This window comes from Myotis brandtii, unplaced genomic scaffold (genome assembly GCF_000412655.1).
Source record: "Myotis brandtii unplaced genomic scaffold, ASM41265v1 scaffold314, whole genome shotgun sequence".
Taxonomy (NCBI): domain Eukaryota; kingdom Metazoa; phylum Chordata; class Mammalia; order Chiroptera; family Vespertilionidae; genus Myotis; species Myotis brandtii.
The window spans coordinates 1,542,875-1,566,461 of NW_005362033.1; the positions used below are offsets into that span (position 1 = coordinate 1,542,875).

The 23,587-nt window shown below is 48.9% G+C and overlaps 1 protein-coding gene across 1 annotated transcript; it reads left to right on the top strand.

Annotated features, from left to right (window-relative positions):
* Position 1: 1 nt before the first annotated feature.
* ALKBH5 (alkB homolog 5, RNA demethylase) lies at positions 2 to 21,402 on the top strand (the record flags this gene model as incomplete). The annotated part of the gene is made up of 4 exons (XM_005870224.2): positions 2 to 642; positions 7,652 to 7,732; positions 18,785 to 18,940; positions 19,805 to 21,402. Coding segments are annotated over 4 exons (1,053 nt in total), but the record flags the coding sequence as incomplete, so codon positions are not given.
* Between the last annotated feature and the right edge of the window lie 2,185 nt (positions 21,403 to 23,587).

Consider the following 23,587-nt stretch of genomic DNA (forward strand, 5'->3'; position numbering starts at 1 on the left):
CGCCGCCGCCGCCGCCGAGCCTTACCCGCTGCCCGGGGCCAAACGCAAGTACCAGGAAGACTCGGACCCCGAACGCAGCGACTACGAGGAGCAGCAGCTGCAGAAGGAGGAGGAGGCGCGCAAGGTGAAGAGCGGCATCCGCCAGATGCGCCTCTTCAGCCAGGACGAGTGCGCCAAGATCGAGGCCCGCATCGACGAGGTGGTGTCCCGCGCCGAGAAGGGCCTGTACAACGAGCACACGGTGGACCGGGCTCCACTGCGCAACAAGTACTTCTTCGGCGAGGGCTACACGTATGGCGCCCAGCTGCAGAAGCGCGGGCCGGGCCAGGAGCGCCTCTACCCGCCGGGCGACGTGGACGAGATCCCCGAGTGGGTCCACCAGCTGGTGATCCAGAAGCTGGTAGAGCACCGCGTCATCCCCGAGGGCTTCGTCAACAGCGCCGTCATCAACGACTACCAGCCCGGGGGCTGCATCGTGTCCCACGTGGACCCCATCCACATCTTCGAGCGCCCGATTGTGTCTGTGTCCTTCTTTAGCGACTCCGCGCTCTGCTTCGGCTGCAAGTTCCAGTTCAAGCCTATCCGAGTGTCGGAACCTGTGCTTTCCCTGCCGGTGCGCAGGGGGAGCGTGACTGTGCTCAGGTAACCCACCTGGGAGGAGGGGCGGCCCTGCTGCTGTAACTGCCCACCCTGACCCAGGAGGCAGCGGCCACTAGGCGCCCGCTCTTTAGTTCTGACCCACTCCTGTCTTTCATACTTGTAGTAAGAAAGTAGGGACGGGTCTGGGAACCATCTAGAATTCTGTGTCCGGAGGGTAGGTGTGACGTGATCACGGACTGACTGAGAATTAATCTATAGGCATCTTTCCAGAAGGCTAAGATAATTAGCAATCTCTTTTCCTTTGTGATTTTAGCAAGTTTTTATTCTGGGCCTCCGTTTTCAAGTTTGTGTTTTTTAAAAAATGAGTTGAACTTACCATTTCGAAATCTTCCCAACTGAGCCATTTATGGTTTCCTTAACAGAGAAAGTAAACTATTTATGAATTTCTTAACAGAAAATACAGGGAAGGTCCCCGGAGCATATTTAATTGATACACATTCTCCATTCCCAAGAAGGGCAGTGGCTTCCCTGGAATTAATTGAACAGAGTTGTGGTTGGGCCAGGAATAGAGTGCAGCCCACACTTAAAATTCAGTCCCTTTTGGGTGCAGTAGACCATCGGTCCTTCGTAAGAATGTGTTTACCTGTTACCAGGAATAAATGAAACAAAGCGGGTCTCTACCTGGAATTTGGTCTTATAGTTATGTCAGCAGCAGGACTTAGGTTCTTGGCCTATTTTGGGCCCCAGATTCTGCTGAGAATTAGTCAGTGTCCTGGCCCCCAGAGGAGATTGCCGGCTGGAACACCTTTGCTGTTTATATGAAGCAGAACGTTATCTGGAAGCTGCCTCCTTCAGCCGTGAAACAAGTAAATCTAGCAATGTATTTCAGTAATCCCCAAAACCTCCTAGGAGGTCTAGACTCCAGCTGTTCAGAGAGGCTTGGTTGACCACCAAATTCTAGTAAGCATCAGGACACACTCCAGTTTTGTTGTGAGCAGTTTAACCTCTGAAGTGTAATCAGTGCTGTAGCCCACAGTCATGGGGAGAAGCAGAGTTGGTGGAGCCCTCTGAATATCATGAGCAGGTCATCTAATTTGAGTTGAACAGCTGAGGCTGATTCCATACCTGGGATGGCAGCAGAGCCTTGTGATCCTGAAGGCCTCCTGGTGGGAAATTTGGGGAAGTCAGTGGCAGTAGAAGCAGTACTTTGGCTTCCTTATGTATCAGTTGCCCCTTTGTCAATTGGGCTTCTGGCTTCTCAGACCTATACATGGTGCTCCCAGATGGGTGTCTTAGCAGAGCCCTTTAGGGTGGGATTTCAGGGCACACCCTCCAAGTGGCTTGCTGTGGAAGACAGCTTGGTGTCTGACTTCATTGAAGGGTACTAGATTCTGAGAGGACTTCATACAAGGGCCATTTGGTCTCTTAATGGGATATCAGTTTTCCACATAGTCACAGGGGGTTGTCATCAGAAGGTCTAATAGTAGTCGGTTGTGTATTGAGATCACAAGGGGCAGTTTGTGACTTTGAGAATCCCCCCACCCCTATACACATGCATACCCCTTTATTGAAGAACAGAAGTTTCAGGTTCTGAAAATGCAGGTCTGGGAACACTTTGTAAAGTATATGTTTGTCTGACCGCTATGCTGTACACCTGAAACCAATACAAAATAATACTGAAAGTAAACTGTAATTGAAAGATAAAAATGTTTTTTAAATGCCAGTCTGTTAGTGATTGGCAATGGGATTGCATCATCAGGAAAATTATCTTCATCTTTTCTTCAAAATAGTGAAGTCCTAAAGGTTTCAAGTCCCTTCCCTGGCTGTGGAGTTAGTGTAGGAGGCTCAGCATGTCCTGAAAAGTGCTGCCCCAGGCTTTGAATCCAGCTCTCATTTGGGATCTTGTGGGCAGTCTCTGAGCTTGCTGTCCTATTTGTAAAGCCTAGTAGAATTAAGTGTAGTGATTTTGTGCGTGATATAGGGCCTGGCGCTTAAATGGGTGCTTGCTTTTGTGCACACCCATTTAATGAGTCCCTGCTCTCTCTGGAGAAGCGGATAGGGATTTGATAGAGCCTAAAACATGCCTCTTCCCTTCATGGAATTCACAGACCAGTGGAGACTGCAGACAGTTACAGCCCAGGAAGGCAACTGCAGGAGTGCATTAAATGGGGGGAGAAGGGACATCTTAACCCACTCTGGAGTGTTGGAAGTTTGGGGGAGGAAGTAAGCTGGAACTTGAAGGGTGACTAGGAGTTAGCTAAGCAAACTCTTTTGGCAGCAGTAGCAGGGAATAGGTAAGGGGCATAGGTAGGTGCTAACTTGAGGCAGATGAAGTTTATTATTAGCTCTCACATCCGACCTGGACCTGAAGTAGATTCTGGTGCGGCATGCCTTGGTAAAATAGCAGTACTGTTGACATTTTGGGTGGGCTAATTCTTTGTTGTGCTGGGGCTATCCTGTATATTGTAGAATGTTTAGCAGCATCCCTGGCCTCTATCCACTAGATGCCACTATCACCTATGACAGTACAAAAATGTCTCCAGATATTGCCAAATGTCCCTTGTGGGGCAAAATCATCCTCAGTGGAGAGCCATTGTTCCAGGGTTCTGAACACTCCCACTTATTTAAATCTTATAGCACCTGCCCACTTAGCACTCTCAGCTTACTTGGTATGCAGGTGGGTGAACACCTGCCAGCTTGTGGTTCTTTTCAAATCTTGCTCGGTTCTAGCTCAGCGGTTCTCAACCTGTGGGTCGCGACCCCTTTGGCAGTCGAACGACCCTTTCACTGGGGTCGCCTAAGACCATCCTGCATATCAGATATTTACATGACGATTCATAACAGTAGCAACATTACAGTTATGAAGTAGCAACGAAAATAATTTTATGGTTGGGTCACAACATGAGGAACTGTATTTAAAGGGCCAGAAGGTTGAGAACCACTGTTCTAGCTGGTAAAAAGGTGATGCTTTCTTTCACTTCCTAGTATGTATCCCATCCCAGCGGTGAGAAGTTGTAAGGCTGCCATTGGAAGGGAACGGCTGATGAAGAGTGGTTCTCTGTAGGTGGGGAAGGTTTGTAGTAATTCTCATTTGACTCAGACTTCAGTTGCTGGTGGCAGCGGTGTCTGTACCTGTTCAAGGCAACATGGCGGGAATACACTTTTATATTTAACTAGAGGCCTGGGGTGGGATCCCTCAGACTGGCTTGCGGGGATCGGGCCGAAACCCACTCTCTGACATCCCCCAAGGGGTCCTGGATTGCGAGCGTGGTTCTCGGGTGACGCACCCTGGAATTGGGCTCCCTCCTCTCTGGTTCTGGGTGTTGTGTCACCCGAAAACTGCAGCTGCCAAGTCACCACAGCTCCGCAGCTCCTGCATTGAGCACCTGCCCCCTGGTGGTCAGTGCATGCCATAGCTACCAGTTGGAGCATCTGCCCCCTGGTGGTCAGTGCACGTTCGGACAGTTACTTAGGCTTTTATATATAGAGATAGTTGTCAGCATGGATATTAGTGTGTGGCACACATTGACTCAGCAGTGTCCAACTGTGGGCATAGAGCAAGGCCTCACAGACCCTTCTGGAATAGCTTCAGACTTCTTTCCAAACCCAGTTAGCAGTTGTTTTTTCCCTTTCCCATGTTGGGCTTGGGTGGACCCTCTCTTAATGCTGTTCTCTAGGGAACTAAATATATTTCACCTCCTCTTCATACCACATTCCTCTCCTATTCCTTGAATGGGCAGATTAAAACATATTTCAGTTGGATTAATTAGAATGACTACCTCAGCCTAATTGCTTACTTGCTGCTACTTTTAATCATTGCTGCATGGTCAGTGGTTGTGGTGGCCATGTGCCCGGAGACCCAGGCCTTAGCCATCTGTCTGGAAATGACTATCTCACCCAGCCATGGGATAGGAAGAGGGGAGCTCAGCCTGTGACTTCTAGTAAATAGTTGATAATGGGGTGGAGTGGGCACCCCTGTCAGTTCTGGGCTAAGGGCTGATCTTGTTCAGCGGGTTGAAAGCAAAATTTAGGTTTCTGGCTTAAAATAGTTGGGAAAGTAGGGCATGTAGGTCTGGGCCACATCTCTTGTGTGGAATCTTTCAATTCCATGGGAGGGGAAGGAACCTCAGGATCAAGTCAGGGCTGTGCATTCTTAGGAGGCACTCTGGGCCAGGGGAGTTGGCTGACGTTGGTTCTGCCAGGCCTGACAAGAAGGCAGAGGGCAGTGAAGGAAAGGAAGCTAGTAGGCAAGCCATGGTCTTAATCTTGGAGCTCAGAGCAAGCAGAAAATAAATAGGCCATAAAAATTGCAGGGTTGGATGGGCATTTTCAGCTGGGCAGTTGTGTGCAACTGTTGCTGAGGTATTGCTGAGGCTAATGAAGCCCCAAGGAGAGATTGGATCTTGTCACCAGGAAACAGTGGGCTTTCTTCCTAGCCCTCATTACCTACTCTCCTATCCAAAATAAAAAGCAAAAGCCAGTGTAGCACACTGAAACCAGGAGTTTAATTATAGTTCCAGAGTCACCACCTTAGCTGTTGACCTTGAGCAAGTTACTTAACCTCTCTGGGCCTTAGTTTTTCCTCTGCCAGATAGGGCTGTTAATACCATAGGGTTGTTATCGAAGATTGAATCTCTTTCACAGTATGGAATGCTTGAAGTTTAGGTAAAGTGTCTCTGGAGATGAGCTGCCTTCTCTGCTCAGCTACTCCATCTATACCTTGGTGTATACAGAATTGGGGCTCAGAGAAGGTTGACCTTCTTTGTAGGAAGCTTTCCTACAAATTAGGCAATGTGTCTTCTTGGAGGTTTGCCCAGGTGGCTGACCTGCTACCCCCCAAAAACCTAAGCTTCTCAGCCATGCAAAGATCATTGGATGCTGCCCAGAGCAGGTGGCACCAGCCAGAGGGGAGGCTGTCACAAGGCCAATATCTTGGCCAGTCCCTCCATCTCTGGTTTTATCCTGCGCCAGGCAGGGCACAGAGTAGAAGGGGAATCGTGGCCATTTTGGAAATGTGCCTTAACAACTCAGTCTCCAAGACTGTCCCCTAGAGGAGAAGTGTACAGTCCCTTATCATTGAGTTTTTCAGATTTCTCATTTATCCTGCACCTAATCCTCTGAGGAATGACTTGCTGTTTTGCAGATGTAGAAACAGGCTTCAAAGCAGTAAAAAAGTTGAGCTCAACACACACGTCATTGTGTCCACTGTATGCAGAGATGAGTAAGAACTTTGCAAAGCTTTGTCTTGTAGGGAAGATCTTTTCCATAAGGCTACATGTAGTAGTAGAGAGGCGTGGGTGGGCAGTGAGGGGGACCCAGCCCTGGGGAGTTGAGGGGTCACTCTAAGGCACAAAGCTAGTGGATGACAGAGCCAGGCTCTCTGAGTCTTGATGCTTGCAGCATACTACTCACTGCTGCTTAAGGGGGCTCAACCCAGGCAGGCTGACCAGCATGAGGTATTTCTTCCTTTCTCTCCTCTATGAAAACAAAAGAGCAGGAGGCACTGGACTTTGCTTTATGCCCAGGGTAAAGCTGGACCCAGGCATATTAAGTTTCAAGTTGGCAGACTAGGACTTGCAAACAGGTTCTCTTATGACAAGTAGGTTCCTTAGTAGTAAGTAACTTACCCTCGTGGTCTCTGCTGGACACTTTCTGCTGAAGGTTGGCCAGACGAGTGTCCCTTGATCAGGACTTTGAGCCTCCCGCTCCCAGCAGAGCCCGATACTCTGAGGAGGGCTTAGTACATGGTGTCACAACTGCCAGGAAGTTCTAGAAGACCAGTGCTAATGAGCTTTTCAGGAGGGTCAGTGCCATGGTCATTTCTGTAGGCCTCTGTAGTCCTACCTCCTCACTAGTTCTGAGGCCTGGGCTCTGTGGCTTGTTTTACATTCTAGAGCCTTTGGGACATGGGGACAGTCAGGATTTGGCAAACATCTGGATTTTCTCCAGAACTATATTAAGGGAATGGTTCCTTGTTGGAGATGGGAAGTCAAGTCCCTTGGTATAGTGCCTGCAGTAAAGTCAAGCAGATGGATAACACTTGTTAACAGTAGGAAAGGCTGCCTGTAGCCAGTACTGCAGATTTAGGCCATAGAAATGTGCCTTGAGAACCTTTGGAGAATTGGATTTAGCTCTTTGAGGAAGTCCTGTGTTTACATGGGACTGTCTTGCAGCCCAGATCTGCACTTCCCCAGTGTGGAGTGCAAGAATGTAGGAGGGGACCTCGCCCTGGGAATAGGGCCCAGGAGGCCTCTGCTGCTGGCAGATCCCTGCATGGGGAGCCTGGATCATGTCTTCTTGGTAAGGAATCTACCCCAGGTTCTGGCTTGCCCCAGGGTGGTCCAGGGCCCTCTGGTTTGTGTCAAATGTTTAGTCATTGGGAGTGGGGTGCCATGCTCTCAATAAGGGCATGTGATGGGGCTTGGGAAGCTGAGTTTGCTTCCAGAATATCAATAGGAACGATGTTAGCTGGGAAGAGGACGGTCATCTACATTTATTGGTCGGTGAGCAGTTTTAAAAATCATGTGTCTGATGAAAACAGGAATTTGAGTGTCACAGCTGTCTTCAAGATTTTGGATTCCCCCAAATGGAGGTTTTTTAAAGCTTTTATTTTTCAAGTAGACAGATCCTCTTTGTGAACATTGCAGTCAGTGCTGTCAGTGTTTAACTTGGATTCCTTTGCAAGCCAAAGGGTGAGGGACAGGGAGAGAAGGAGGAGGAGGAGGAGATACTTGTCTTGTCACCAAGGTCTGGCCTGAGTCGCTCCAACTGTCTCCAAAGTGACAAAGGTGTACCCTTTCGGTGGCCCTTGAAAAGAAGGGCTCCTCGCTTGTACAGGGGGATTCCTGCTTTGGCTTCTGCCTTAAGGCTCTTCTTTGCCTCATCTCAGGTTTTCCTTGCATGGTTTCAGAACAGGAATGTTATTTACCTCTCAAATAATGGGGGCCACAGCGGCAGTAAGACCTGGGCCATATTTTTCCTCCTTTTCCCCCCAGGAACCTTGGTTGTCTGATTACTCTCCATGCTCACATGCTCTGTGTTTTTTTTTCAGTGGATATGCTGCTGATGAAATCACTCACTGCATACGGCCTCAGGACATCAAGGAGCGAAGAGCAGTCATCATCCTCAGGAAGTAAGTGCCCTGGTCTGGCACCTGCTTGCCTGCCTGTCTGAAGATCTAGGTTTGGGTTGCCTTAGAACTCGGCTCTTTTGTATCAGTGGCATGGCAGCGTAAAACCTGAGAGAAGGAAAAGGCTTGTAAGGTCTGGGGGGTTTTGTGTGTTTTTATTTATTGACTAGAGGCCCGATGCACAAAATTCCTGCAAGAGTAGGCCTTCCTTCCCCCGGCTGCTGGCACCAGCTTCCCTCTGGCACCCGGGACCCGGGCTTCCTCACAGCCCGGCTTTGTCCGGAAGGTCATCTGGAAGGACGTCCAGTCTAATTAGCATATTACACTTTTACAATTATAGATTTTTAGAGAGAGAAACATGCGCTTGTTTTTCCATTTATTTACACATTCATTGGTTGGTTCTTGTATGTGCCCTGCCTTGCGATTGACCTTGGCATATCAGGACGATGCTCCACCAAGCTACCTGGCCAGGGCAGGTCTGTTTTTTTTTAATTCTGTGAGGATAAAGTTGTTGTATCTCTTCTTCATCAGCAAATTAAGTTCTGTGGCTATTTAACTAGTGATTTTAGTTAGGACTGAGCAAAAGCCCATGCTCTCAGTGTTTATGGGAACAGTCTTAAGATAAGATTTGGGGAACACTTTTCCAGAACCTCCTCTTTTCCCCACTTCCTTGGTTCTGATTTGTCATGTGTTTCTGTTGATTATTTTTAGACTGTGCCTTAGCAGCCTGCTTTTAAAATGTCCGTGTTTTCACTTTGGGAAGGAGCAGAGAGTGAGGGAAGGAAACGAAGGTGGGAGGTTAGGCTGCAGTGTTCAGCAGGTGCATAACTTGGGCCTGGCTGTTCCTCTTCTCTGGCCAGGGAGTCAGGAGTGTACTGACCAATACTGCCCAAACTAGCCTGACCTGCAGTTCTTTCTGCTCATGGGGTGAATGGACTGAGCCAAGCAGACACTGGGTCAAGATAAACTTGCCTTTAGAATGGAATCCTGAGGGGCAAGGTAATTGCCCAAGATCAGATAAGACATCAGTGAGCAGAGCAGGACTGGTGCTTAGACCCAAGCTGGTGCAGGATGTCCTTAAAGGTTGCCATCTTTTTTGTTGTTGTCAATCCTCCCGACAATATTTTTTTCCATTGATTTTTAGAGAGAGTGGAAAGAAGTCGGGGGAGGGAGAGAGAAACATTATGTGAGAGAGAGACATCGATTGGTTACCTCCCACATGCACCCCAACCAGGGCCAGGGATTAAACCTGCATCCCAGGTACGTGCCCTTGACTGGGAACCAAACCCATGACCCTTTGGTCCGTGGGCCAATGCTCTAATCACCTAGAAACACCAGCCAGGGCTTTTAAAAAATTTTTTTTAATAATCTTTAGAACAGTTTCAGATTTACAGAAAATGGTGAAAATAGTACTAAGAGGTCCCATGTACCAAGCACCCCATGCCCCCCTATTTGTTAACATATTATGTCAATGTGGTATTTGTATTACAATAAAAAAATTAATATAGATCCAGGATTCTTAATTAAAGTCCATATTTTATTTAGATTTCCTTAGTTTTTTCCTAATGTACTTTTGTTCTAGGATTCCACATTACATTTAGTTGTCATCTCACCTTAGACTACTTGGCAGTGACTGTTTCTCAGATTTGCCTTACATATGATAACATTGATAGTCAGGTATTTTATATAATGTCTTTCAATTGGGATTTGTCTCATGTTTTCCTCATGGTTAGACTGGGGTTATAGGTTTTGAAGAGGAAGACCATGGAGGTATAAAGCACCACTCTCCTCAGTGTTGTGTCCAGGGCACAGGACCTTGATATTGAGCTTGATCACCTGGCTGAGGTGGTGTTAATCAGATTTCTGCATGCTAAAGTTATACTATTTCCCTCTGTCCATACTGTCTCCTTAGGAGGGAGGTCACTGTGTGTAGCACACGCTTAAAGAGTGGGGAGTTAGCTCCTCCTCTGTAAGGGGGAGTAGCCCCACAAAGTACTTGGAATTCTGAACAGGAATTGTTTCTTCTCTCCTACTTGTTTATGTCTTTACTAGAGGCCCGATGCACGAAATTCGTGCAAGGGGCTTGGCCCTCGCAGCCCTGGCTTTGTCCAGAAGGTCATCTGGAAGGACTTTCCGGAAGGACGTCCAGAAGGTTGTTCGGCTGTCCAGTCTAATTAGCATATTACGCTTTTATTATTATAGATTCAATCATTTACTTATTGGTATGGATTCATGGGTAGTTATTTTATGCTCAGCTTGTTCTAGGTTTTGCCTTTAAGTCCTTATTTCTGACTTGCCTTTTTTATTTTTTAACTTCAGTCAATAACTTTGGTATCTTGACCCTTTGGGCCTAGAACTTCAGAATAATGTGATGAAGTCTCTTTGGTGTGGTTCTGCCACTTCATCAAGTCAAAACTGTGAGTCTGTGTTTTATCATATGTAGAATGGAGATGATTTAGACCTATGGTGCAGGTAGAGTACGAGGCATATTTGGGAGCTCCAGACACGGGTCAGCTTGGCAGCTGGCAGCCTCTCTGTTCTAGCCAAAAGAATGTTCCCAGAATTCATCAGAAGAAGGGTTTTTATCTGCCTTTCTACTTTCTTTTCCTGTGGTTCCCAGCACAGGCCAAAACCCAGAATCTGGAAGTGATGGAGTCCAGAGCCTACCCTTTCTGGCCTCTCCAGTCATTTCTTCTCAGTCTATACTTGACACCTTCCAAGTGCAGCCAGGGACAAGTGGTCTGCCCAGAACGAACTACAAAGGAACTCCTAGAGTGATACAGAACCAGAGCAGAACTTTTCAGGTGTTCCCGCCAAGCTTCTCAAAATAGGTTATCTCAGAAATCTTCACTGGAGGTGCAAATGGAGGTGGCCATAGCCAGAGCATCAGCTGTTTCCTGCTTTTTGTAAATTTATTTTTTTTAGTTTTTAAAATATATTTTTATTGATTTCAGAGAGGAGGGGAGAGGGAGAGAGAGAAACATCAATAATGAGAGAGAATCATTGATTGGCTGCCTCCTGCACAGCCCACACTGGGGATAGAGCCCACAACCTGGGCATGTGCCCTGACTGGGAATCGAACCCTGATTCATAGGTCGATCCTCAACTACTGAGCCGCATAGGTCGGGCTGTTTCCTTCTTGAATGGTGTCTCCCATACCTGGCTGCCTGGGATGACTAAGTTAGATACTCCTTGTAGAGCTATTTGTCTATACTTCTTGGAGTTCCTCCAAGAAGCTCTTTAGCCAGCTGGGCCCCTGGCAGTAGTCTGACCTCAGATAATGGCTATTATAGGTGACTGAGGGTCTTTGACCTTCTGACTTGAGTGGTCCCAAGAGCCAGCCAGGTACTAGGCTGGAGGGCAGACACACAGCTTTTGGTGTGAGAGGGCTGAAGAGTGGGAAAGTGCTCCCCAGCTTCCCCAGGCAGCTGAGGCACAGGCATCTCTGTTTATAGAATAAAATTCAAAATCCTTGTTGGTCTCTGCCTATCCATCCATCCAGCCTAATCTCTTATACTCCTCACTTATGTTACAGTGCCTGCTTTTCCTAGTATGGTCCTTGGACTTCTGTCCTGGGCTCTTACAACAGTGTGGTCTCTGTTGGGAATGCTTTCCCATATAACACGTTCAGCTTCTGACCTACACCCTACCCTCCAAATGGTCCACATTCACACACTGAACGTTGGTTAACCTAGCCATCCTTCAAGGCTCAGATGTTGGTTGTTTTGACATGCAGGGAGCATTATATACACACATGTGGCCCTCTTATACCCTTCCTGCTTAAATTGTCACAGCCAGTACACTTAGCATTGTGAATTTCCAAATCTGCTTTCTGTAGGGACAGGGAGAGCCTTATCCATCTGGGGCTCAGCATGAGGCCTGGCTCAGAGGAAGACAGTTCAGGCTGAAGAGGAGCAGCTCCAGAGTAGCTGTAGGGGCTTGTCTTGGAAAAGGACAAGATGAAAAGGGGAGCATCCTGGCCCAGGCATTTCCCAGACATCAGGGATATGGCCTTAGTGGGGCACCTGGCTAACTTGATGTCTTTTGTAAAGTCATATTTAAATGAGCAGAATTTGGGCATTGAGCTGGCCCTACTGATAGGCAGAGGGGTATAGCCAGTCTGTCTCCCCACTAAGTTCAGGAAAAGATTACACAGACTGCTGAGCAAAGGCCTAGGGCAGTGGTTCTCAACCTTCCTAATGCCTCGACCCTTTAATACAGTTCCTCATGTTGTGGTGACCCCCAACCATAAAATTATTTTCGTTGCTACTTCATAACTGTAATTTTGCTACTGTTATGAATGAATCGTAATGTAAATATCTGATATGCAGGATGTATTTTCATTGTTACAAATTGAACATAAAGCATAGTGATTAATCACAAAAACAATATGTAATTATAGATGTGTTTTCTGATGGTCTTAGGCGACCCCTGTGAAAGGGTCGTTCGACCCCCAAAGGGGTCGCGACCCACAGGTTGAGAACCGCTGACCTAGGGCCTCTGTCACTGGCTCAGGTCAGTCAGCTGGAATGGTCTTTCTTAGGGCCTTATGGGGAGGAAATGGAGGGGTGGCTGCCAAGTGCTTTCTGGCTCAACAAAATGCAGCTCCTTTGAATATGGGTGATGCTGAGTCATCATGCACGTGGTGCCATCATTTCTCACAGGGAGGACTGGGATGTTGGGGTGACCTGAGAGCTTCTGTAGGAGGAATCTTTGGGCTGCAGCTTAGCTTTATAATACTAGTATGTTTGGGGGCACTACCAGTAAATGGCTGAGTGAGGCCTAGAACCTGGCTCTCCTGGTGCTGAGTCTTGTGGTCCCTTGGTGGATGGCACAGTGGCACACCCCACGTACGCCCTGCTCCTGCCCTAGTGTGTCACTGAGGTGTATGCTATGATTTTAAGAAACAAACTCACATACAGAAGGGCTTTCTTGCTTCTGCTATGCAAGTAGAGAGCTGATTGATGAGAGTGTTTTACGTGAGAAGGGGGCTGCTCTACAGAGAGTGGGTTGCAGGCTGGTCAGCTCTTCAGCATCCCCCAGTTTCCCTGAATGTCTCTGTTTCCCAGTCCACTGAGGGCAAGCTGCCCAACATGCATCTTTGTCAGTCATTGGTACCCCAGGCGGGAAGCTGGACCTAACCGTCATGAAGGTACAGTTAAAGTTTTAAATTACTGCTTAGAGAATGAAGCGGCTCATCAATTTCTAGGGTATAGCAATTCATCAGGGCAGGTGGTAGTGGTGTCCCATTTTTTTCCATGATTCTCTGGTGTGCAATCTTCTGTAGGACCTTGTGTGCTGCCCCATGCCACGCACTCACCTACTAGGTGCTAGGCATCGGGTAGAGCGCTGCCTGCACATTAATTCTCGGAGTAGAGTGTGAACGCTGGAAAGGGGTCAGGTCGGAAGTGAACTGCCTCCGGTGATCTAGCAAGTTTGGAATGATCTTTGACGGGGAATTCCTGACTTGGAAACATTAAGCATCTACCATGCACAAGGCACCCAAGGCAACTTAGGTCCCTTAGTGGTTGGTATGTGATAGGTGGGCATTTTGCATGCCAGTGCAGCACAAGCTGAATGAGTACTGTTCTAGAAGCACAGAGTGTGTTCCCTGGATATAAATATCTGGGGGAGCAGGTATTTATATCCAGCACCAGCCAGGTGGCTCAGTTGGTGGGAACGGGTTCGATTCCTAGTCAGGGCACATATCTAAGTTGCAGGTTCAATCCCGGTCAGGGCGTGTACAGGAGACAACGCATCGGTGTTGCTCTCTCTCCCCGCCCCTTTCTCTTGCTCTAAAAAAATTTCAATAAAAACATATCCTTGGGTGAGGGTTAAAAAAAAAATTATATCCAGCTTGGTAGGTTTGGGGAGGGTGTTTAAGAAAGGCTTGAGAGCACGCCCATGCCTTTCTTCCCTCTCAGGTGTATCTCCTGAACCTGTTTCCAAGGCCCTTTTCTCTGATTTTCCATGAACCAGAGCACCCCCGCATGGCTCACTTCTTTCCTGTAACATTTTTGAGAGCCAATGTAGCCCTGCCCAGGCTTTCCTGTTGCTTCTTATAACCTAAGCTCTTCCTCATTTCACTGTCTCTAGCTTTAATAAACGTATTCTCAAAATTTAAAAAGCTTGGTGATCTGGCCCCTGTGCTTGTTAGGCAGAAATGATAAGCTCAAAGTCAGGAAGTTTAGAGGACCTCTGTAGCTGAGGGGTGATATGGGGGAAGGAGGCCTTGGATCAACACTTGATCTCAGGAGAGAGCTCTGGACTCTCATGGACTTCTAGTTGGTGACCAGGGCATCCAATCCATTAGTCTTCAGGAATCCCGAGGCTTGTATACAAGACTTTATTCCTGCACGGGGTGCTCTACAATTCACTACATAAAGTGGCTCAGGGAATACACTTTCCGGTCAAATGGTGCTCATCTCAGAGTAGGCTGAAGCTGGAAGAAGCAGCTCGAGTATCATTTGCCAAGTGTTAACCAAGGCTGGTATGAGCTGGGCTCTGTGCCAGTACCAGGAAAGGGGTCTCTTCTCATTCCCTTGTCCTTTGGGGAAAGGCAGACATTTAGCACTTCACCAGGGAGTGGCCTGGAAGGCTTTCCAGAGACATGCTACCTGAAGGTGGTCAAGGATGTGTGGGCTTCACACAAGCACAGAAGAGGCTTAGGGGCAAAGACAGTTCAGGCAGAAGAGATGCTCTTTACAGAGGCTTGAAGTCGGGACTCTGAGGTAGTCCATTCTGGAACACAGAATAGAGATGGGTTGGAGCAATTGATACAATCTAAGATCGTCAGAAAAGACTTCGTGCTGTGCAGAGAAATCTGGAGGTGCTGGGGAGCTGCTGAAGCATGTGAGCAGTGGGGTGAGGGATTTGCAGGCGAGAAATTGTCTGGAGGAGGCTGAGCTAAATGGCTTATTTGGTCATTCAGGTCAAGGGGTCTCAGGGGTCAAGGGAGACCCTCCCTGAAAGCTCTAGTGTGAGGCTGTGTGTGTGGATGAGCTGAAGGGAGACTGGAAGGCACACTTAGCTTTGCCCCTGAGGGATGGGGATGAGGAGACAGCTTTTGGCCAGGCCTGAGACATCATCCCCCTGAGACTCCTGCCATCACTTCTGTCTTCACAATTCTTGTCTCCTGTGCCAAGGGTTAGCCCACCTTTCTTCTCTGGTCCAATAAGTGTGTGTCCACATGCATACACCCTACCCATTGGTCACTCAGTAGACAAGGGCGTACTCAGATATGCCCACCACATTGCTTCCTGCCTCCCTTGGGAAAGCCAGGCTTTATAGCACAAAAGGGTGCTTGGTGAGGGTGGAGCCAGAAGTTGGAGTGGTTGGCAGCAGACCCTGAAGTTCAGACTGGTGGTGGTGGTCTGTCTGCACTGCCCTGTTCTGCTGCAGTGATGCAAACCCACCTGGGCTTCAGAAGCCATCGTAAGTTGTAGCTGTGTGACTTAGGCAAGTGACTTGGTCTCCAGTTCAGCATTGCTTCCCACCTTTGCAATGGGTATAAGCCTCCCTAGCAGCTTCTCTGGAGGATTCCGAGTGATAAAGGAACAGAGTCAACTCCCCATCCCCTCAGGTCACGTGGTAATGTGTTACATTAATGCTGTCATCCTCCCTTTGTTCTGGCTTCCCCTATACTAGTGGTTCTCAACCTTCCTAATGCCTCGACCCTTTAATACAGTTCCTCATGTTGTGGTGACCCCCAACCATAAAATTATTTTCGTTGCTACTTCATAACTGTAATTTTGCTACTATTATGAATCGTAATGTCTGATATGCAGGATGTATTTTCATTGTTACAAATTGAACATAATTAAAGCATAGTGATTAATCACAAAAACAATATGTAATTATATATGTGTTTTCCGATGGTCTTAAGCTACCCCTGTGAAAGGGTTGTTTGACCCCCAAAGGGGTTGCGACCCACAGGTTGAGAACCGTTACAAATTGAACATAATTAAAGCATAGTGATTAATCACAAAAACAATATGTAATTATAGATGTGTTTTCTGATGGTCTTAGGCGACCCCTGTGAAAGGGTCGTTCGACCCCCAAAGGGGTCGCGACCCACAGGTTGAGAACCGCTGCCCTATACCAAGGCTCAGTCCCTGCCTTGTTAATCCTCGCTTCATGTGCCTGTGGTGCCTTGCTGTGACTGGGGGATGCTGACTCAGATCTGTGATGCAGGTCTTCGTTCCTGTTGCCACCTGAGGGGGCCCAGACCTTACTGCTAGAACTGGGCTTCCTTACTCCAAATCTGTGGCTTTGCACACTGTGAACCTTAAAGGGCCTGGCCTGCTCCCTGGCCTTTGAAGAGGGGTTTGGTCTGAAGTTAAGCTGCTGGTGGGCTCTCGGCTTGGAATCTGGATCTAGCCTGGCTTCCTGCAGCTTTGTGGCTTTTTGGATGTGGAGGGAGGGCAAGAGCTTCTCCAGCGTTTCTGAGATGTACTGTAACAGCCCCAGGGGATGGGTTGGGAGCCCTTTGGAGCCTCAAAGCTTATACTGTCCCCAAAATGAGTACATGATTCTGGACTCTGGTAGGGCCACTTCCGATTATCCCTCCTCTGAGGGCTGCCCCGTGATAACAACAGAACAGTCATGTGCGGAGAACAGTACCCTTTCCTCACTTAGGCAGCTAGAGAGCAGCAGAGCCAGTCCAGGTCCCTGTCCTGTCTCTCCAGTCTCAGCTAGTTGTAACTTTCTTCCCAGCCTCTCCAGCAGTCCTAGAACCCTAGTGAGGGGCCACCACCACTGTGCCCGGGCTGCCCAGGCAGGCACTCAGCTAGTAAGCAGCTTTAGGGCGGGGCAAACCGGGACTTGGCCTGTGCCAGCGTGGCAGGATGTGCTTGTGTTTTCTGGCCCCCGAGGTGTGTAGTTTGGGCTCTCCTCGTGGTGGCTCTGCTGCTCTCTTGCCATCTGTCACTAATCCAAGGAAACAACTCCAGGGAGCTAGGCCCTGCCCACCAGGGCTTTCTGTATCAGGGGCTTTTCTGCCCTGAGTGTGTGGTCCCTGGCACCTGTGGCATCTTAGTGTAGGATTAGTTTAGTGGTGCCAAAAGGAGATGTTCCTCCATGAGGCTTCAGACCCTTGGAGTCCTTGCAGTCAAGCTTAATGGCTAATGTCTTGTTTGGTCTTATCTCTGCTGCCTGGACCTCTCAGCATAGGCATATGAGGTCTGGCCTGATAAAGAGGGCTTCGGGGCTCAGGTGATTCTAATTCCCACCTTCATGTCTGGGTGTTGCCCAGCACTACCTCTTCCTGGCGCTTCTCTAAAGAATCCTAGGACTTATCTTTGGTTTCTAGACCCTCAGAACTAAAAGAGGCCTTAGAGCCAGTCACATTTCCTTCTTTGCTCAGATGGGGAAACTGAGGCCCAGAGAGGGATGGTGATCAGGGCTGGATTTTCTCTTGCTATTCGGTCCTCCTTCCCTGAGCCCAGAATGGAGGCTGAGGCTGGAGAAGCTGTGCTCCTCTGGCCTCTGCCTCTGTGAGGCCAAAGCAAAGGGGCAGGGACCAGTTATGTTGCCTTCCTACCCGCTCGTTTGAGCCTGAGGGCGTCAGAACATGTGTTCCGAGCTAGAAGGTGCCCCCTGATGCTCTTAGGAGAAGACCCCTGCCCAGGTTCAGAGCCCTGTGACTCTTGCCTGGCTGGCTTGGAGTCTCACCTAGGCTTAAACCCAGGGGTCCTCAAACTTTTTAAACAGGGGGCCAGTTCACTGTCCCTCAGACCGTTGGAGGACCGGACTATAGTTTAAAAAAAAACTATGAACAAATTCCTATGCATACCGCACATATCTTATTTTGAAGTAAAAAAACAAAACGGGAACAAATACAATATTTGTATTTGCATGTGGCCCGCGGGCCGTAGTTTGAGGACCCCTGCTTAAACCTTTCTCCAAGACTTCCCGGACACGTGACTTACTATTCTGACCCAGTTTCCCCCATCTATTTACAGCAGGCCAGCCAGTAGGGGTAGGGGGAGCTGCGAAGACTGGGTGCAGTTGTTACCAAGAATGCCAGGCAGACTAGGGCAAGGCAGCCTCTGATCCTAGCCCCCCTTCCTCTCAGTAATTTTGTGAGGATGTCTTTTGAGTCTTGCCCTGATCACAGCACCTTTTTCCTCAGGACCAAATTACTACTTTGTGCCCAGCAGACTATGGGAAATTGCCTTTGGTGCCTTCTGCCAGCTATGCACCAATTACCCCCCATCCCAGGCCTCTCTCCTCTCTCCTGTACCAGCCTGACTTGCCAGCCTTCTCTGTACCGTGCAAGGAGCCTTGGGCTTCTTTGAGGTTTCCCTACTCTGGCTTCAGATCACTGCCCTGATACCTCCCTGCCCAGCTTCTCCAACCCCTCTTCCTTGACTCTGCTTGCATCTTCTTCCTTTACTAGGTAGGCATTGTATTCCTTGAAATTCACACCCGGTGCTCGGTGAGAACTTGCCTTCAAAAGCCCTTGGCCTGGTCAGTATCCTGGAATAAACAGAAGCTGCCAGGTGGCTGTGGTGGGGTGAGAGCCAAGTACATGAATGTGGAGTTGGGCCTGGGCTCTCCTGGCTCTGCCACAGCCTCTGTCCCTGAGTGAGAGTGGGGGAAACTCTTACTCTGTTCCCCTCCAGCCCTTCCATAGGCCTGGCCAGAACCTTCCTGCCTGGTATTTAGGCAAGGCTGAAGTTGTCTGTTGGAGTATGTTGGTGCCCACCAGAGGGCTCTCAGTCCTCTGGCAGGTGGAAATGTCCAGAGAACCTCTGGGCCTGAGGCTGCTTCATCCAACTCAAAGAGTGCCCTGGGATCTTTTCCCTGGGGCAGCCGATTTCTGTCATGGAAGTCTTCATACGGAAGTATTCTTGTTCCCTGCTCCTAAGCCTGAACTTAAGAAGTGTCTTTGGAAGTCAGCCAGACCAATCCTTAGTTGAACCACAAGAGACAGAGGCACAGAGCCGAGCTTCTGGCCTCCCCACTCAGCCTGCCCGGAGAGAGAATTGGTCTGCTAGGATCCATACCCCCACCAGAGGCCCCGTGATGACCCGATGCCTATTTCTTTTGCAGGACTAGATTAGACGCGCCCCGGTTGGAGACCAAGTCCCTGAGCAGCTCCGTGTTACCACCCAGCTATGCTTCAGATCGCCTGTCAGGAAACAACAGGGACCCCGCTCTGAAACCCAAGCGGTCTCACCGCAAGGCAGACCCCGACGCTGCTCACAGGTACTCAGCTTAGGACCCTCAACAAGGCTAGCAAAGCAGCCCCATGGCCTAGCTTCAGGGTGAGATGGATAGGGAAGCGCCTGGGATAGGTGGTTAGGAGCTTGGCATTGCCCACATTTCTCAAGCTTTATGTCTAGTTCCCCTGGGCTAGTGGCATTGGTGCCATTCACACTTAACCCCTGATTGCCTGTATCCTCAGAGAGAAGAGGTTAGGCCCAGACTCTGACAAGTGGGAATGCTTCATGGCCTGCCCGTGATTTCCCTTTTCCAGTCCACCCAGACAAGCACTCTTGTGGCTTATACTTAAATGTGAAAGCTTGGGACTCAGAAGCTAGTGGGCCAGACCCATTTCACAAGGATTGGGGATGGTTCCTGAGGAAGTACTGTTTAAGCTAAGACCAAACAGATGAGGAAGACCTGTGGGCAGGGCAATGTAGGCAGGAGATACTCATGGGCTAAAACACTGAGGCAGGAAGAACTTGGTGGTTTCAGGGGCTAGTGGGGTTGGTGGGCAGAGAGAAAGGGGGAGTAAGTGGGGGGTTGAGAAGTGGAGGGAGATGGCAGGACTGTGCAGGGTGTTAGGCTGTAATAGGAAGGGCCTTTTTCTATCCAAACGGCAGTCCTCGGGCACCAGATTCAGAGCCATGCAGACCCCACAGGGTACTTAGGAAGTGTCTCAACGAGCAGGAGTGACCACTAGCACTTAGTGGACAGGGAAACAATGCCATTGCTTCTGCCAATACAGCCCTCTGGGAGAATGGTGGTGAGTCATCCTGCAAATGAGGGTCAGAGCTTGGTGCAGAGGTGGGAGGCCCTGTGGCCATGCCAGCCTCTTTGTAACTGCTCCCACCCTGCCCCTTGCAGGCCTAGGATCCTGGAGATGGACAAGGAAGAGAACCGACGCTCAGTGCTGCTGCCCACACACCGGCGGAGGGGGAGCTTCAGCTCTGAGAACTACTGGCGCAAGTCCTATGAGTCGGAGGACTGCTCAGAGGCCGCGGGCAGCCCCACCCGAAAGGTGAAGATGCGGAGGCACTGAGGCCCACTGCATCCTCTCGGGAACTCTGGTTAATCCTCACGTAGCCACCCCGTTTTTGTTTCGTTTTGAGGGGTTTTGTTTGTTTTTTGTTTGTTTGTTTGGACCCTTTTATTTTTCCTTGGTTTGTTGCCTGTTGAGGCTAAAGAACAGAATTGGTTCCTGGTTTTCCTCTTGGATGGAAAGGCTGACAGCTCACTCTGGAGTGGCTAGTAGAGGAACGCGGGGCAACCATCATCAAGTGGGGCTGTGTCAGGCTGGTTTTATTTAAAAGCAACAAAATGTTTTGGTTAAGAAAATTCTTGTTTTGCTTTATATGTAAATTTTCTGTGTTGTGAATGAAGTTGTCCCTGTAAACCCCTCCCCCCCCCTCCGCCCCCACTCCCCATGTTTAAGCTGGGCTGAGGTCTCCTGGGCCTTGCTGTCCTACCTGTCACCTGCTCTCCAGGCTCTGGAAAGTCACACAAACACCTTCTTCCTCTTGCTGCAGAATCATTCAGGATGACTGAGCAGGCGCTTCAATAGTGCCAGCCCCTGCGCCCCAGAGCTATTGGCCGAGCCCAGGGCTTCCTCCATGCCCACTAGCCTGCTTTGCCTACAGGTCCCTGGCTGCAGCGGTCCTGACCTCTTGCCAAGAGCATACCTCTGCTGGATTGCTCCTTTCAGGCATATGCGTGTGATTGTATGGAACAGTCAGACTGGCCATGTTGGGACAGTTTTAGAAATTGTTTCTAGCTAGAAGGACTGGTGTCCTTCCAAGTCTAGCATTTGGGGTATGGAAAATTGTTGTGGTGTGTAGCAGGATTTTTGTTTAGATTTTTTTTTTTCCCTTTGGTCTCGTTCTTTTCCTTTCCCTTTCCTTTCGTCTACATTGGCCAGTTTGGGCCTTCTCCCCGTGTCACCCCCATAGAAAGGTGTCTGCCCCTCTGCCTGCCTGCAGCACACATCCAAGGCCAGAGCCCAGGTCTGCAGACTGGGTTAGTGTCTCTTCCGCCTCGGGGCATGGGAGCTGGGGAAGGGACTTTTAAAAAATAGTAATAAGAGGGGAAAAGTAGTCTTTGGCAGTTTCCACCTCCTCAGATTCTTGAGGGCTGTGAGGTTTTGCTGGTCTAGATTTGTTAGAAATGTTTCCTTGCTAGGCCTGAGAGCAGATTGCCCACGTTGCCACCACCATGGGGAGGACCTTGGTTATAGAGTCCTAGGTCTGGGGCTGCAGAATTTGGGGGCAGCCACCATTAGGAAGCCCTTCTCAGGGCCAGAACTCCTTTGCCAGCGTGGATCCTCAAGTTGGAACTGCATAACTAAGGCAGTTGCATTTTTTTTTTACAGCTCCCCGTCCCCCCTCAATGATTTGTAGTTGTGTGTGCAGCACTTTGCCCTGATATGTGTGCTCTACAATAAAAACCAAATCTAATATATTTTGAAACAGTTGTCTGATGCTATCATAAAAGAGGGCTTGCCTTTGGTGCTTCCTTCATCCCTTCATTTTCTCTTTAAACTCTGAACGGGGGTTGGTGGTGAGCAGAGTTTATTGTCCACTAGGGCTCCAGAGGAGATGACCAGTCGCTGACACAGGCCCAGGGGCTGAAGGTGGACCGGACTTCTGCTTTTTCTCCCACTCCCAGGAGCCAGGATCCTACCCTGCTGAGTTCTGGAAGCTCCTCTTCCTAGGGGTGATCAGAGGATGTGTGCTAGTGAAGGAAGGACAGCATGAGCAAAGGCAGCGGGGAGAGCCTGGTCTTTGTAGAAGACACACAAGTGGTTTTGCTCATTAAACAAATAACTGAGTTCTTATATTCTGGGCAATCCCACACTGTGGCCCCAATAGTGAGCAAAACTATCCTGGTCCTTGCCTTCAGAATTCATACCAGTAGAGTTGTGGTATATGGACACAGGCAGACATTTTGGGATGGAGTGGGATTGGGGCCCAGAGGGTTTTAGTACCTCCAGATCCCAGACCTGGCTCCCAGGTTCTGGTTAGGGGCTTTGGCCTAGAGTCTTCTTCATTTGCTTCCAGTGCCCAGAGCCAGTCTGCTTGGCCAAATTCTTATTGTGGAAACCTGGAAAGCCACTTAACTGCCCATTTAACAGAGGAAAGTCCAGATCCAACAATTGTCCAGCCAGGGCTCATTCCTGCAAATCGGTAACAGATCTGGCCAGTTGGGCCTACAGGGGTCAGCCACTGGCTGCAGACTGGGCCCTGGATGCCCCAGAGAGGAGACATTGGAGCTGAGAGGGAAAGTGACTTGCCAAAGATGAGCTAGACTAGAGTACACATGTAGAGGTGCGCACCCACCCCTCTATGCCTGGGCTCCTGATTAGGAGCATGGAATGGGGGCTCACATGGAAAGCTGGGAACTGAGAGGGCTCTTCTGTAGCTGTGAGAAAGCCAGACCCTGGTTCTTCCTAGTCCCTGGGTGAAAGAGGCCCTTGGCCCTGCAGGATTGAGGCACAGGAGAACATAGAGAAAGAGGGTCCCGCCCTAGCAGATCCTGCTGTGTCCTTGGCATTAGTCTCTGTACCTGTACAATGGCTCCTTGGCACCCCATCTCTTGGACTGTGATAATCCCTTGAGCAGTCCCCAAGCCTGCAGAGACCTTAAGGGAATGGGAGATCCCATACCTGACTCCTTGAATCTGACTGTTCCCAGCCATCTTCTGGGGCACCAGCTGTTTGGGCCAGCTGCTATGTCCCATCAGTCTGCCCCCAGCCCGGTCTTGTACACAGTAGGTGCTCTAACAACATCTGGCACCAGTACTGCCCACCTGGGGAGCCCATCTCATTCCTCCGACCCTGTTGTGTGGTGGGGGAAACTTAGGTCCAAAGTCATGTTCATTCAAAAAATATTTGAGTGTCCTATTGTGTACCAAGCTCTGTGCTGGGTGTTGAGGATACAAGACAGACCTGGTATATGTCATATACACACATGTTATTATAAATTGTACTGATATAAAAGATGTATAGCACATAAAGTACAAATAAAATATACAATATTCTTTATCATAAATTTGTATAGCCAGTTTTTCACAGAATGCTTTTGTTGATTTTTTTTCTGAATTCTTATATCTATAGCCTACCTGTGGTACTAATTCAACCACGATATGGCAAATGGAGTTCCATCCCATCTACTTGTATTAGTTTTCTGTGGCTGCAGTAACAAATTACCACAAACAACAGAAATTTATTTTCTCACAGTTCTGGTGGTCAGAAACCCAAAATCGCTATTACTGGGTGTTGGCAGGGCCATACTTCTTGTGGAGGCTCTAGTCCTTACCTCTGGCAGCTTCTGGTGGGTATAGAAACTCCTGGACGTACAGCCACGTGGCCTTCTCTTCTGTGTTTACCAAATCTCCCTTTGCCTCCATCTCCTCAGGACACTTGTGTGATGGGATTTAGGGCCCAGCTGGAGAACCAAAAATAATCCCCCATGTAAAGATCTTTAATCACATCTGCACGGTTAAAAAAATGTAAAATATAAAACATGGATAAGTTCCAGGGATTAGGACCTGATATCTTTGGGGCCACTGTTAAGCCGACTACACTGCTCTTGTACCAGATTCTCTTTTTTTAATCCTCACCTGAGGACATGCTGTTATTGATTTTAGAGGGAG